Source organism: Xenopus laevis, chromosome 1L (assembly GCF_017654675.1).
Source record: "Xenopus laevis strain J_2021 chromosome 1L, Xenopus_laevis_v10.1, whole genome shotgun sequence".
NCBI classification, from domain to species: domain Eukaryota; kingdom Metazoa; phylum Chordata; class Amphibia; order Anura; family Pipidae; genus Xenopus; species Xenopus laevis.
In genome coordinates this window covers 185477763-185495245 of record NC_054371.1, presented here as the reverse complement: position 1 = coordinate 185495245, position 17483 = coordinate 185477763, and the positions used below count along the sequence as shown (strand labels likewise).

At 37.4% G+C, this 17483-nt stretch overlaps 1 protein-coding gene across 1 annotated transcript in view; it reads right to left on the bottom strand.

The window, feature by feature from the left end:
- The window catches only part of dtwd2.L (DTW domain containing 2 L homeolog), a 62717-nt gene extending 46114 nt beyond the window's left edge, over positions 1–16603 (bottom strand). Inside the window, 2 exon segments of the mRNA NM_001096836.1 lie at positions 12496–12697; positions 16549–16603. Coding sequence (NP_001090305.1) covers positions 12496–12647 — 152 coding nt within the window. The 5' untranslated portion in view covers positions 12648–12697; positions 16549–16603.
- Between the last annotated feature and the right edge of the window lie 880 nt (positions 16604–17483).

The following is a 17483-nucleotide window of genomic DNA, read 5'->3' as shown; positions in this document are numbered from 1 at the left end:
CATCTCATTATACGTATATATTCTTTTACATTTATTTTTCTATTAGATGTTTTAAAAGTGTTTTATATGACATTTGCATCAGTTTCAAAATAATAAACATATTATCCTGTAAGTAAATGAAATCAATCCATTCAAAATTAAACATTCTGCATTTAACAGAAAACGTAGACTTTCACCTAGAACATTATAAAATGATCAGTGTTCAGATCAGTATTTGCAAAAATCAAGGATTCGAGTTTTTAGAAACTCAAATATCCAATATTTATAAATCGCAAGATAACGCTAAGCTTAGGGGGTTATTTATCAATGGTTGAAGAGTAATGTGAGCTTTTTTAGACCTCCAGTGACCTTGAATAACTCACAACTCGAATGGTTTCTAATTTAAGAAAAAATTCAAATGTACAACCCAGAAAATCGAATTGATCAAGTTTTTGGCGGGAAAAAAACTTGAATCGCTCCAATTGATCAAGTTTTCGATGGTGTATTTTCGATATCTCGCTGTTTCCAGGGTCAGGGTATAACAAACCTCAAAAATTCTATTTTTTTTTTAACCTTGAAAAATCTACTTTTGACTCATAAATACCCTCGAAAATTCAAAATTTTGTGTGGAAAACACAAACATATTTTATGCATATGTAGAAAGGTATATTCATTTTTGCAGCAACTAAAGGGTAACCAGTCAATTAGGCTGTTTAATACAACAAGATGAGCAATTAGGCAAAATGACCCTAGAATAGCAGGAAATAATTCAATATAACCTAAAAGAATATAAGCAATGCTCTAAGGTCTCTACCAACCACGTCTCTTGATGGAAACTGCTTGTAGAATGGTGATCCTTTCTATAGAGAAACACCCTCCTTATCACTGGGGCCTCCATGTTGGGTTGCTAAGTGTCAACTTGTGTACAACTAGGGTACTATCCCACTATGAGTGCTTTTATACAAGCCATGGAACTTCAAGATGACTTTTAGTGCCCTCATATTTTACACAGGGTATATTATTTATTATAATTTACTGGTTTAAGTGAGTAGTGAAAATTACATCACCAAGCACTGATTATAACTGATGACATCATTAAGCACTGTTATATAGTGCATACTGTACCCCTATTGTATAAAAGCTGGCCGAGGACACTGTACTGTATGTTCTTTGATGACAAAAGAAATCGCACCATGCTGCCAACTTAATAACAATGAAGCTTATGCGTTGTTCACCTTCCAAACTCTTTTTTTGTTTTCAGATGGTTCCCCAGAAATAAGCATTTTTTCAGTCACTCTACGTTTTTTATTTTTTACAGTTTTTTCAAAATCTAAGTTTAAAGTTTCTGTCTCTGGTGTTTCAGTCCGGCAGCTCAGTAATTCAGGTGCAGACTTGAAACTGTTACACTTTTGAAACATTTAGTTGACATTTCTCAGCAGCATTTCTGGAGTATTAGAAACTATTGTATCAATTGTAACAGCTGGCATTAATAAAACCCAGGGATTCCGCTCAGCAGGGCTAAAGATAAGAAATGTATCAACTAAAAGAATTTAAAATAGTTTAGAGAGTCGGCAACCCCCTCCCCGAGCTGCTTTTGAAGGTGAAAAATGAGTCGGCGACCCCCTCCCCGAGCTGCTTTTGAAGGTGAAAAATGACTTTACACTTCAACGTTAGAAAAACAGTCATACATAGAAAGTAGAAAGTAATTGGAAAAAGTCTTTATTTCTGGTGAACTATCTAAAACCAACTAAACTGAAAGAAGTGCTAGAAGGTGAGCAACCCCTTTATACCTTTTCTATAATCTCTCTGCCACTTGGCAAAACGAACAGCATTCATGACCTCCACGTAAGCTTACTTGATGTAAGGAAATACAGAAGTGGATGTCTCATTGACATCAAACCCATAACAGGTTTTTAATATAATTTCCATATGTAGGTTTGCACTTAGTCATGTACAGTTGAACTAAACATAGCTTGTCAAAGGAAAATGCAGAGTAAAGTATTGCTGTAAGGTGGTCTCTGAAACTGGACTGTATCAAGAACTTTTCATATGAGAGAGAGAGAGCACAGGAGCACTTTTAACTTTACCATCAAAGGAAAATGTTTAAATAGTGGTAACACTGCAGTGTATCACCAGGAAGCATTATACTGTTGCATGATTGACTCAGCCCTCCTACAGCACCAATCTGACTCTTCTATCAGAAGAATGAAATCATAATTCAACTGATGCTTAAACCAAGTCTGTATTTATGGGAAATGTCAACCTCTACACTTCTAAACGGCCATCTGTGTTTTCATTAATTCCTTGAAACCAGTGCCTTGTTTTTCTTTAATTTGCAATATTTTTTTTTTCTATCATACATCTGAATGTTCAGTTACAGGTAACTAAAAAGTGAGACACTCTCTTCAGTGAGCATACATCTCATGTATGCTTTTATGAAATTATGAAATAAAGCTCTCTCATATAAACTTTTATCTATAATACCCACTTTATTGTAATTAAATAATTACCTGTTTTTTTTGGGAAAACACAGGTCTATACTTGAAAGGGATTAACCAACCCAAGTAATGCAGAATGAAGACAAGAAAAAATATTGAAAGCTTTACAAGGACAGTGCACAGTAGGACATCAAAAACACAGTCCAGCTGAATGTTAAAGAACCACTCAAAGGAGGTTATTTATCAAAGGTCGAATGTTTTTTTTATACCTCGAATGAACCCACAACTTGAATGGTATCTATTTGAGAAAAAAAAACTCGATTCTGCGAGTTCAAGTTGCAAAACCCGAAAACTCAAATGAATTGTGTATTCTGCGGGAAAAAACTTGAACCGCTCGAATTATTCAAGTTTTCAGGCAAAACTCTCTGAAAAAAAACTCGAACATCATGCAGGCTATTAACATCTTCAAATGGTTTAAGGTTTTGACCAAAAAAATCAACTGGAACCTTAAAGGGCACCAATCACAACTAAAATCATTTACTAAGCAAATACACTATGTGAAAGTTCAAGAAATCAGATTTTTAAAACAGTTAGCATTGTTTGCATAATGTGTGCCCTTCATTTGCATAATGATATCACCAGCAGGGGACAAGAAAGCAAATCTCGTGATACTTCTAGTGGAGGAGTTTACTAAAACTAGGCATTCTGGGTAGAATACTCAAGGCAATGCTACAATCTGAGCATGCTCCTGAACTTTGCATGTTATAGTCACTGTATGGACTCCCTCGGTGAAAGAAACCATTTGACAAAGTAAGGGATTTTTTAAAACCTGCAGTTTTTTTCAAAATACTATTTATGTAGTTTGATTAAACGTGTTTAGGTTGTACTGGTCAGATTGTTAATATGTGTTTGATTTTGGCTGTGATAGGTGCCCTTTAATAAATAACCCGCTAACCTACTCAGGGCAATGTGTACCTGTATTCTACCTCTTTCCAAAAAGAGGGCTTGTGCTAGACATGCTTTCTGTCCCCTTTCTTTAAAGGGGAACTATAACAAATAAAAAATTTAATGAGCTTAATTTTATGTACATAACAAACTTGCTAAATATAGTCAATTCTGTACCAAAAATGTAATTATTCTTCACTATCCCCCTCACAACAGTCTGTCACTCTACATCAGGGATCACATAACCTCTTTTACCGGTTGGTCACATTCAGATGTAAAAAGAGTTGGGGAGCATCACAAGCATGAAAAATGTTCCTGGGTGGTGCCAAATAAGGGCTGTGATTTTCTATTTGGTAGCCCCGATGTGGATAGGACAGAGAAAAAACAACTCTGACACAAAGATGCATGAAGAGAGACATATTTTTGAAGGGAAGACTAACTTGATCACAGTTAATAATTTCAATGAATTAATTAATTTAATTAACCACAGTTAGCCGCCAAGAGGTACATTTTTAACTCTGATCTGTGCTTTATACTGCACATCTAAATGTGCAAAATACTTCACGGTAGTGGCGTAACTCTATAGCGGTCTAATAGCACACACATCCCGCTGCTCTTTTTCTTCTTCTAGTAATTTATGCACTCGCGCATATACGAGTTTACAGCGGGGGAGGGGGGTTGCGAAAAGGAGTGGGTTGTGGGCGGGTTGTGGCTGTGTGCCGGGCCCTCCAAAAGTTTTCTGACGGGGGGCCCCCGGCACTCACTATTACACACTTGCTTCACGGCCTCCCTGTTGTCTCTCTCAAATGAAAGTCAAGATTTTGACATAGATAATTAAAACAATTAAAAAACACTCCTGATATATCTCGGCCCACATCTCTGTAACTTGTGGCGGTTTGTCCACCTCTGCCCTCAGGCAGAGAACAGCAGTGGATAATATGCTCATGTCTGCCTGTCATTCCATGTCAAACCAAGCTTAAAGGAAAACTATACCCCCCAAATGAATACTTAAGCAACAGATAGTTTATATCAAATTGAATGACATATTAAAGAATCTTACCAAACTGGAATATATATTTACATAAATATTGCCCTTTTACATCTCTTGCCTTGAGCCACCATTTCGTGACTCTATCTGTGCTGCCTCAGAGATCACCTGACCAGAAATACTTCAACACTAACTGTAACAGGAAGAAGTGAGGAAGCAAAAGGCAGAACTCTGTCTGTTAATTGGCTCATGTGACCTTACATGTGGTTTATATGTGTGCACAGTGAATCTTACGATCTCAGGGGGCGGCCCTTATTTTTTAAAATGGCAATTTTCTATTTATGATTATCCAATGGCACATACTACTAAAAAAGTATATTATTATGATAATGGTTCTTTTACATGAAGCAGGGTTTTACACATGAGCTGTTTTACTCAGTATCTTTTAATAGAGACCTACATTGTTTGGGGGGTATAGTTTTCCTTTAAGTGTTTTTGACACAGAGGTCCACTTGTCACGGCTCTATGTGCATTCAGTTGTGCACTTGCCATTCACTAATATAACAAGCAGTAAAGAGCTTTGACAGATGAAGTACAGTAGGCCATTTTGCTCGCTGCTGTTCTCTGCCGGTCTTCTATTAAAGGAGAACCATACCCTTAAAATGAATATGGCTAAAAATGCCATATTTTACATACTGAACTTCTTGCACCAGTTTAAAGTTTCAGCTGCTTCTCAATAGCAGCAATGATCCAGGACTTCAAACTTGTCACAGGGGGTCACCATCTTGGAAAGTGTCTGTGACACTCACATGCTTAGTGGGCTCTGAGCAGCTGTTGAGAAGCTAAGCTTAGGGTTTGCCACAAATAATCAAGCAGAAAATGAGGTTTGTCTGTAATATAAGCTGATGCTACAGGGCTGATGAAATTCTGATGCTAATTGCACTGGTTTCTGTGCTGCCATGCAGTAATTATTGGTGTTAATTACTAATCAGCCTTATATTGTGACATTTATATTCTATGTGTACTGTATATTGTGAGTGGGTCCCTAAGCTCAGTAAGTAACAGCAGCACAGAGCATGTGCAGTGAATGAGCAGAAAAGAAGATGAGGAGCTACTGGGGCATCTTTGGAGACACAGATCTTCCCTGCTAAAGGGATGTGGTTGCCTTGGGCAGAAGCCAAAAACATAATGTACAACATTTGTAGCTACTTCTTTAGTTAAAGGGATACTGTCATGGGAAAACATGTTTTTTTCAAACCGCATCAGTCAATAGTAGGGATGCACCAAATCCAGGATTCGGTTCAGAATTCGGCCGAATCCTTCTGCCCGGCCAAACCAAATTTGAATATGCAAATTAGGGGTGGGGAGGGCAATCACAACTTTTTGTCATAAAACAAGGAAGCAAACAAGGAAATTTCACCTTCCCGCCCCTAATTTTCATATGCAAATTAGGATTCGGATAGGTATTCTGCCGAATCTTTCGCAAAGGATTCGGGGGGTTCGTCTGAATTCAAAATAGTGGATTTGGTGCATCCCTAGTTAGTGCTGCTCCAGCAGAATTCTGCACTGAAATCCTTTTTTGAAAAGAGCAAACTGATTTTTTTTTATATTCAATTATGAAATCTGATAGGGGCTAGACTTCAGTCACTCTTTACTGCTGTACTGCAAGTTGGAGTGATATCCCCCCCCCCCCGCAGCCTAACAAAAGGAAATTGGGAAGGTAACCAGATAGCAGCTCCCTAAAACAAGATAACAACTACCTGGTAGATCTAAGAACAACACTCAATAGTAAAAGCCAAGTCCCATTAAGACTGATTCAGCTACATTAAGTAGGAGAAATAACAGCCTGCCAGAAAGGAGTTCTATCCTAAAGTGCAGGCACAAGTCACATGACTGGGGCAGCTGGGAAACTGACAATATATCTAGCCCCATGTCAGATTTAAAAATTGAATATAAAAAAATCTGTTTGCTCTTTTGAGAAATGGATTTCAGTGCAGAAGTCTGCTGGAGTAGCACTATTAACTGATGCGTTTTGAAAAAAACATGTTTTCCCATGAGTGTATCCCTTTAAGCTTTAGTTCTCCTTTAAGCACTGTGCAACTAGTGAATGCTTTAATAAAAATACTGATACAGTTCTAAGATCTATTTCTTTCCAGGCTATAAGAACATAGGGCACTGCCTGCATTGTAACACAGAAGCCTTTCCACACATTCAGTGACAGTGGCAAACCCCAACCTGCTATCTTTGTGAAAAGGAACTGTAACACATTAGGAGGCCTAGTGGGGGTAATCAAAAAAAATGAAAGCATGTGCATTGAAAAGATATACCTTCTATCAGAATACTTGCACTTTATGACAGACGTTAAAGCCATTGTAATTGCTACCTATCTTTTAGTGGGCCCACGGCCAAAAACATTAAAAAATATATATATTCTATCATTTCAAGTAAGATTTCAGTAATCTCCATTAGTAAAATGTTCACAAAATGTACAGATTCATTTTTTTAACACAAAAAGACTGCATGGGTACAACTTTCATTTTTTTGGTTAATACAATACTACCCTCTAGTGCGATCTTTGGAAACTGCATGTATATTTCTACATGCCACTGAATTCAAGTTATTTAGTCTTGATTAGTATGCATTTATTCAATGGAGCTTTTTTTTTTTATAATATAGTTGAGGAAGAAATTTGTCACAACGTTAACTGAGAAGCATAAATTATAAATGCTGTAAAAAGAACAGCCTGCAAAAAGAGTATGTATTCATGTTTTAGCACATATAACAATGGAATGTTGTCACATTTTGTGGTCTGGAGCCAGATTACAGTGACTGCACTTACCAAGGGAGACAGAAACAGAAAAGAAGTGCTTGGACTACAGAGACAAAAATCAGTCCTTTAACACCTACAATTAAACTTTTACTACATTTGCACCTTGGATAATTCTTTTGGATCCCATTCCTGTTCCCAAATCAAAACAAAATAAATATCACTTAGGGGCTTATTTACTAAAAACTTTATTAAAATAAAGTTGACCAAACTCCCTTCCACAAATTGAACTCGTCCTATCAATAATTTTTCTCAAAAAAAAAACGGAGCTTCAAAACGTAGCGACAAAATCGAGCGTCAATTCGTATGATACGATTGACACTCCAAACTTGACTTTATCGAGTTTTCTGTGTGAAAACTCAACTTTTTCGGATAATCAGACAAAGACCCCGACTTTTTTGGATTATCCAGTGCAGATCATGATGTCAAGAAACAATTTAAGGGACATCTGCCATTGACTTCTACATGACTTCAACCAGTTTGAGATGGTGTATTTTCAGATTTGTATTTTTTGCAGCTTTGGGGTATGATAAATCTCTAAAAATTCAAGTTTTTATTTTTCCACAACAAAATTCGAGTTTTCAAGATTTAATAAATGGGCCCCTAAATGTATCATTGTAAGCATTTCTTTGAAGCTACGTATGGACAAAATATTTTTTATGGAAACAATTATGGGTACAACAAATAGCAATATACATAAGAGGGAACTTATTCAAAAACCTTTGGTACAGTTCATGCATGGTACAACTCAGTATCCATCAGGTAACTTTATAAAGTGGAAGCAGGAAAGGGCTTTTAATTTGTACCGGTCTCTGGTGTTAGTCAAAACTGCACTCCACACATCCCCGCTCCCTCCTCACATTCTAATTGTGTAACCAGTGCATGGGCATTAGGTGCCATATTGTAGAACATAAACAAGATTTTGGCATGATGCAAAGCTTGCCTTAACAACAGTGTTAACAAAATGGCTGCTGCCTGCTTGCTGTGATTGTGAATTCCAAGACTAAAAAAAACAAGATTTAAATAATTTTATAGCACAAGTGAAGTTTATTTTGCTTGACTAACATCATAAAATAGGATTTGGAATTATTTCTTAGGGTGACAGGTCCCCTTTAAAAACTTGAAATGCTAATACATTTTAAAACGGATTGCATATCACTACACCAAGGGTCCAACAGAGCCACTTTAAGCTGGTGATGAAACGTGTGACTACACCAATAAAAGATAAACTGCATTTCAAACTCTGTTGGTTATGCAAGCATCTGAATTGTAATGATAAGTTTAATATGATTACCAAATATGTATTAAAGGAAAACTATACCCCCAAAATGAATACTTAAGCAACAGATAGTTTATATCAAATTGAATGACATATTAAAGAATCTTACCAAACTGGAATATATATTTACATAAATATTGCCCTTCTACATCTCTTGCCTTGAACCACCATTTTGTGACTCTATCTGTGCTGCCTCAGAGATCACCTGACCAGAAATACTACAACTCTAACTGTAACAGGAAGAAGTGAGGAAGCAAAAGGCAGAACTCTGTCTGTTAATTGGCTCATGTGACCTTACATGTGGTCTGTATGTGTACACAGTGAATCTTACGATCTCAGGGGGCGGCCCTTATTTTTTAAAATGGCAATTTTCTATTTATCATTACCCAATGGCACATACTAATAAAAAAGTACATTATTATGATAATGGTTCATTTACATGAAGTAGAGTTTTACACATGAGCTGTTTTACTCAGTATCTTTTAATAGAGACCTACATTGTTTGGGGGGTATAGTTTTCCTTTAATGCTAAAAGTTTATTTTGGCAACATGACGGATTTAGGGCAGGTACCAAGCTCAGTCAGTGTCTGAAAATTCCATCAAGCCACTGTCCAAGACGAGAAAACTTCTTAATGAAAGCCAAAATAATGGAACATTAAAATGCTTATTTAATTTAGGCCTTGACAATGTTTTCTACATTTCCCCATGTTGTTTATTTATACGTGACAAAGCAATGTTTGGCTCTTGGCGACATATTAGATGCTTCTAAAGGATGTACTCCAGATGTTTTAAGCAAGTTTCAGCTTACTAAATCAGGTGAAAAGTAGTATTTTGGTCAGATCACCCTATAAAAATGATTCACTGTTATAAGGTTGCCATGTCTTGCTGTTTTATTTTATATGCCGATGCTGCCCTGGCCTATTTCACTTTTAAGACAGACAGGAGAACACCTGTGCCGTTTGTTTTAGTAGTGTCTCTTGTTAAACACATCATTAACCTTCTTATTTTCACTGCGCAGACCACCACTGCCCATTATCAAATTCACATTAAGCATGTTTCAGTGTAGGAAATGATCCATCAATGTCTGGAGAACCTTTTTATAGGGTGAATAGTGACAGAAGGCTGGAGAGATACACCAAGCACCAGGCGATTAATACAAGAACACTCAGAGTAAAGAAAGCCAGTCTATAACACTAGGCAAGCACAGTTAAAGCTCCTGTTACAGGAAGCCTTTGGAAACTACTCTTAAATCCATGCACAATTAAAGAAAAAAAAATATTAGAGTTTAACCCTATTAGAGCCACTGAATAACACCTACTATCAAACAGGAAGCAGAGATATTCTGGACCATAGAATGTAGCATCTGCCATCAGTAATAAATTCCCTCATTTATAGAAATTTGTTACAATGGAGCTTAGTGTCAGGTTATACAAAGATCTACATTTTTATACAACTTGAGAAAATCCTGTCACACAAAAACAGAAGACACAAATGGTGCCCTTTACTTGTATGTTCCAGCTCTACCTTAAATTAAACCTCTCCAAAAGAAATGGTTCTCTATTTCCTAACCAGCATCTGCTATAATTCCAGAATTCCAGAGTTAACAACTACATTATTACCTCATATCTCAGTGCCTTGGGGTTATCTTGGATTCTGCACTGTCCACTCCTCATATCGAATCAATAACTAAATCATCACCTAGATGCCACCAAAATTATGATTCACTCTCTCAAAATATTATGCACTGACTACTGAACTCTCTGTTAAAGGAGAAGGAACGTCTTCTTGCACTTGGGGGTGCCAAATGTTATTCAGCCAAATTGATTGCATTTACTTACATGAAGCCCCAGGCTGGTGTTCCTATGAGCAGAAAACTGCACCGGCCCGGGGTTCTTCCAGCGAGCACCACGGAGAGATCCTTTTCCGGCTTCCTCTTTCTTCACGCGGCTGCCCATGCACAGTAGAGCGAAAAGCCGAACTTTAACTAAAAAGTCAGCTATTTCATTCTACTGCGCATGCAACTGCCCCGGGAAATTTGAAAAAAGAAGAAGTCAGGAAGAGGATCGCTCCGTGGTGCTCGCTGGGCCGGTACAGTTTTCTGCTGATAAGAGTACCGGCCCAGGGTTTCAGGTAAGTAAATACAAGCCTTTAAATGGCCTTCAACTCTACAGTCTGTTACCCACTTCAGTCTACAAATAATGCTGCTGCTAAGTTTACACAGCTCAGCAACCACTGATTTTCCGCTATAACACTGCACTGGCTTCCATTATCATTAATAATAAAATTCTAACAATGACCCGAATATACAAAGCAGTTTTATAACTCTGCCCCACTTATGTTCAGGTAATCCCCAAACTGTTTGTTACACTCCTCTGTAGACCTACTCCAAACTCTTGACTTTTCACATGAACTTCTGGAACTCACTTCACATTGCAAGCTCTTTTGGGCAGGGCCCACTTTACATTTTGTACAGGTTATTGTATTTTGTAAGAAACCTGTATGTTCAATATTCTCATTGTACAGGAATGCAACATTTGTTAGTGCATTATATTTACTAATAAACATAATAAAAGATAAACACATTTACCATCATCTTATTTAATTTAAAGTCATTTGATAAACTAACACACTAGCTATGGGTAATAGGAAGTGCTATTATTTTAGATGTCTTCATATCAACTGAGTAATTTAACCTGAGTAAACAGATTTTGATCTGCAATATTACAATTAAAGAAATTGGTTGGTTGCTTCAAGTTTTGATTGCCTTTACATTACTATTCATTTTATTTAGATAAACATTGCTGTGAGTTAATGTGCAGAAACAGCCAATGGTAATTTCATTTATATGCTAAGAACTGAGAAAAGCATCTAAAAAGGGAAGATTGACTGTATAAGATATTCAATTTTAAAGGTTATCTCTTTCAGCATGCTTCCTGTCCAGCATCAAAAGGGTAAAGTGCAGCACATAACCTATCATTTACAAAGGTCAGTAATGAGTTCAAATGCAATTATATGATAAGCCATCAGTACATTTAAAGAACAGTACAAATGGAGGCAGAACCAACAATTCATTATTAGACTGCATATTGCTTGCTTGAATAATACATGACTATCTAATAAATACATGGGTTATAACTTGCAAGAAAATATTCCAATTTTAAATAGAAATAATTAGAAATTAATTACATGCAGACCCCAGAGCTGCAATGCAGTATGCATCTATATATAACAAAGGGCATATTACCATCATCATTTCGGTATCAGGCTTTTAAAGCATTGCCAAATGTTTTTAAATAAATCCTAATCTGCTCAAAAGCAGGATTAGCCAAAAAAATTAAAAGGCACTGTGCTGATAGGCACCCACAATGATGCTATAAGTATGACATGCAGGTATTTTGCATAATTAATAAATGTAATTTTCATAATAGAAAATGCACTTTGAATAGCTGTGACTTGTCTAGCTATAAAGGAGAAGGAAAGGTTAAAAGTGAGTAAGCTTGATCAGAAAGGTCTATTTAAATACACAAGTAAATCCTCTGTCAAAAGAAACATCACATTTCTTTCATTGTACACATGGGCTTCTGTATCAGACTTTCCTCTGTCAGCCTAAACCTCCAGGGCACGGGCTTGAGCATGCTCAGTTTGCTCCTCTCTCCTTCTCCCCCTCCCTTCTGTAATCTGAGCCCAGAGCTATGAGTTAGCAGGAAAGACTAAGGCAGGAAGAGACTCAGGCAGGAAGAGATGTCACACTAAACTAATATGGCAGCTGCTATACTAAACAAAGCTTCTAGATCGGTGTACTCAGGTATGGTAAAGCATTCTACAGAATAAATATTGCATTCTAGCTTGAACTATTGTTACTAATCCCTAGCTTTCCTTTTTGTTTAATGTTTCTAGAATTGGATGCTAGTTAACATATTTTGACTGTTTTGTTTTTGTTTCTTTTCTTTCCTATTTTCTTTTTTTTTTTTTTTAATATGGCATCTGGTAGGACGTTCCACAAGTAACAACAACTCATTTGTTTACTTATTAAACTCACCTACACCGAGCACAAAGGGCTCGTCGATCTGTACTGTTCTCTACTGGAAGCGCGGATAAGCTACGTATGGCTCCTTCCTCATCTGATAGTACAGGCTCCACTTCCTGAGCAGCCATTTCTTTGTCTGAATCACTCTGCAGAACTGTTTCCATGTTAACCTGCACTGGGTTTAACCCTGCAGAGGCCTCTTTTACTTGATGTCCTGAATTCAGATAAAACAAAATAAAGAGCAGTCTCATATAACACTCTGCATTTTCAATATAAAAAATAAAAAGTATGTATTCAATTCAAGTCAAAACTATGCTAGCCTACCCAAGTCAACTGAAAACTGGGGTTCTATTCATATACAAACATGTGAATTGTGCAAATAGTACATCAATGTCCATGAAAATGTATTAAAAAAAACTTTAATTGACAGTGATATTCTGGGGCAATTTATAAATGGTCTTCTTCTTTGTTAAGTTTAGCATCTTTTGAATTATTTAGCTTTTTGTTCAGTAGCTCTCCACTTCAATTTTAGCACCTGTCTGGTTTCTATGGTCCAATTTACCCTACAACCTGGCAGTGCTTTGCATAAGAAACTGGAAGATGAATAGGAAAGGCCTGAATGGAAAGGTAGGCAATAAAAAAATAGCAAAAACAATATAACTGCAGCCTCAGAGAACAATACTTTTTTTCTGTAGGTGTCAGTGAACCCTATTTGAAAGGCAAATAAAAAATAAAGACCAATTGAAAAGCTGCCAAGAAAGCAGATGAACTACATTTTTAATTTTATTTTAATTATGTAATAGATGTCAAAGATCACACCCCATGAATATAACAGACTGATTGTGAGTTTTTATCATTATTCTTATTTTCAACTTGTATCTTTTTATTTAGGCCATGTTTTATTCATATTCCTATCTGGCAATTGCAGTCAGGTTACTAGGGTAATTAAGCCCTAGCCAACAGACAGAAGTTCCAATGAAAAAAAAATCAAAAAAAAAATCAGCAATTAGCCTTCATTATTTTATGGGTGCTTTTTTTAAATATTTACAGTATCTGTTTTTAACGTTAGCACTAAATATTCCCTGTGAGGGCTTATGATCATTAAATAATTTATAAAGTACCTAATTTACTTAGTAGTTAACAACTGAATGTGTTTCTGATGTGGCCTAAATTTGTAACTTACTATTTACATTTGCCCAGTCAGATGTTTCTTATTAAGAGGAGTGGTTATAGAAAGGTTAATTCAATGTAACTTTTCAATTGGTCTTCATTTTTCTTAATATATGTTTGTATCTATTTGCCTTCTTCTAATTCCAGCTTTAAAAATTGGAGTCACTTTAAAATAGGGGTCGCTTACCCCATCTCAAAAAACAAATGTTCTGTAAGGCTAAAAATTTATTGTTTTTTCTACTTTTTATTACTCATTTTTCTATTTAGGCACTCTCCTAGTCTTATTCAAATCAATGTGTGGTTGCTATAGTAATTTGGACCCTAGCAACCAGATTGCTGAAACTGCAAACTGGAGAGCTGCTGAACAAAAAGCTAAATAACTCAATAACCACAAATAATAAAAAAAGAAAGCGAATTGCAAATTGTCAATAACCCCTTCTATGCCAAGTACTGTGGCACACACTGCCCAGTGGGGTGTAATTTGTCTGCCAGGCTTTGAACGAACATCCCCCCCCCCAAGTTAGCGCACTTAAACACAAGCCTATTTTTATATGTGTTTACAGACATGCGGAGAGCTAAAACATGCATATATTGCATATGTGTAAATGCAGCCAGGTGTGTTTTTGTCAGTTCCAAAAGCAACTGCTCTATTCTATTGGTTTCTGACAGTGCCGTAACTAGAGTTGGGCAGCCGGGGCACCCACCCCCACCCCCCTCCATACACGGCGCATTCTAGTAGCGAGCAGGCTGCCGGGGGGCCACTGAGGGGGTGCGGGCCCTGGTCCGCTCGCACCCCCTGCTCCCCCGGTAGTTCCGCCACTGGTTTCTGAACATGTGTGCAAGAAAATGCAGCATTTGCGTCTAAACAAAGGTGATGAAACACAAACGGACTAAAAGCAACTCTGAACACTCATAAGCGCAACCAGGCAGAATATAATGGAATAAACTAAAGCGTTTAGGTGGGCTCATAAAAACACGCCCGTGTATAAGAGCCCTTACCCCACATTTACTTTCAATGGAAATTATCAGATGATACATTTGTGAAAATCACCTGTGTAGACCTTTCAAGCAATACCTGTTGAGAAAATATGGGAGATCGGGGAGTGTTTTGACCATAAAAAATATGGGAGGCAAAATAACCCAAGTTGCTTTGTATGCCATTAGTCTTTAAAGGGAGATGGAGCAGAGGCAATGTGCATTTGGTAATTAAAAGAAGTAGAAAGCAACACATTAAAGGAGGACTAAACCCTACAAATAAATATGGCTAGAAATGCTGTATTTTATATGCTTCAAGGGCACCTATTGTCAAGAAATATTAGCCCAAATCAAAGGTGCGGGCTAATAGAGGTCTGGTGTAACAGTACCTTTTTTTTGCCCCATCATCTCCCCCCCCCCCCCCGGACACTCACACCGGGAGGGAGCCATGTTGGTCAGAACGCATGCACATAACTCACTTATGGCTTTATAAGTATAATGAGCAAGTTGAGGCATATGATCATAATGCACATGCATGTGCCCCAACATGACCTCTTGCACTGGAAGCATCTTCCTGGTGTAGGTGGTCTAGTGCTGGAGGGGGGCAATTTAAAAAAAAACTACTGTTACCACCAATTGGAGTAAGGGCTCTATTAGTCCTCACCTTTGGTTGGGGATAATCTTTTTTGACAACAGATGCCCTTAAACTGCCCAGAGACGTAGTACAGGTATGGGACCTATTATCCAGAATGCTCGGGACCTGGGGCTTTCTGGATAACGGGTCTTTCCGTAATTTGTATCTTCACTCCTTAACACAACTAGAAAATCATGTCAACATTAAATAAACCCAATAGGCAGGTTTTGCTTCCAATAAGGATTAATTATATCTTAGTTTGGATCAAGTACAAGGTACTGTTTTATTATAACAGAGAAAAAGGAAATCATTTTTAGAAATATGGATCATTTGATTATAATGGAGTCTATGGGAGATGGCCTTTCCGTAATTCGGAACTTTCTGGGTAACGGGTTTCCGGATAACTGATCCCCTACCTGTATCTCTATAACAGCAATAATCCAGGCCTAAAGTTGTGCACAGGAGCTCCCTATTTGGGATTCCGTTAGGAGTGCCATTGACATGCACATGCTCACTGTGCTCTGGGCTGCTGTTGAGAAGCTAAACTTAGTGGTTGTAATTTGTCACAAATCAACAAACAGAAAATGAAATTCACATGTCATAGAAGCTGATGCGACAGGGATGATTATTCCAGTCTAATGCAAATTGCACTGGTTTCTCATGTATTGATAATCTGAATTTATTAACTATCCTTTTATTGTGAGTTTTAAATTCTATATACACAGTAAATAGCAGCATTTGCTGGAATCAGCAGAGAAGAAGATAGGGAGCTACTGTGAGCACAGATCATCCCTGCTAAAGGGCTGATGTTGTGTTAGGCTGGTACAAAAACCCAAAACATAAACGTGTAACATTTCTGCCCTATTTCTTTTTTTAAGCTTTAGTTCTCCTTTAAATTGCTAGTCGGATATTGCAAACTGAGTCAACGCAGTCTATCACATTTAATGTAAGATTAGGTATTATCAGCCTGCAATACAATACAAGTGACTTGCAGCTGACACATTAAGGATCAAGACATTCAATTAATCCTATTTTAGGATAGGATCTATCCTCTGTTCCTTAAACAGACTTCTATACTGATACAAAAACACATTACTGTGTCACTGTAACGTCATTTTAACATCTGACAGTTTCCAGCAGGGCTTTATTGCTTTAATAAGTGTGTGTATAGATATATATATATGTGATTATATTGAGGATACTGTTGCCTTTCATGCTCAAGTATTACAAGAACACTGCTTAATGGGCAATACATTCCAGTAATAAGGGAAAATAAACAGACTCACGCTAGCTGTGATGGACACAGCATGGCAGCACCGAGCACTGAGCCGCTCCCCCTTCCTACTCACTCTCACGGCTTTCAATGGGAAGCGCAGATGAGTCTGACGTCACGAGGTAAGGGAAGCTGTTAGGGACAAATGTATTCGACTTGCACAACGCTCTAGCCAGGCTCTGTATGAGGAGAAGTGTTATCTTTGCACAGTCAAAATAAACATGTTCTAGAAGCCTCGCCCACACTACAAATAGAAGCCATAGTCATTTTTCCAAGGGGTTGTCAGAAATCCTGCTGTGTAACATTTTAAACATACACATTTTTTTAAAGGGGAAACTATCGCGAAAATGAAAATATAATATAAGTTTCAGCATGCTGAAATAAAAAAACTTTGTAAATACAATCAATTAAACATTCTGTACCGTTTCTGAAATAATCAAGTTTATCTTCACTATTCCTCTCAGCATCTGTTTCTTTTCATTCTGTCTTCTTGCAGCAGTTGGGTGTCAGATATTCATTGACAGTTAGATGCAATATATCTTATAAGGGGGGTTCTTTCCTAACAGATGACAGTACAAACAAAAACTAACAAAATAACTGCCTTTTGCCCAAATCCTACATGTAGAGAGACAGGATGTCTGGTGATTTTAATAGAGTGAGCTCTAATACATCTTATAGGCAAAGGAGCCCCCTATGAGATATATTGGATCTAGCTCCCCATACCCATAGACGAGATGATTCTTCTTGCCGAACGACCGATTTTAGGGAAGTCTGACCAATCCTTCGAAATTATCGTGCGGTTAGTGGGATTCGAATGATCGTACATCTTACGATTTTTCGGCCGACATCTGTCAGGAAATTGATCGGCCAGGTCAAAAAATCTTTGCCGGTCCCAGTGCAATCTATCTATGTTTGCAGGGCCAAGCAGGCAGCTCCCCTTTGTTTTCC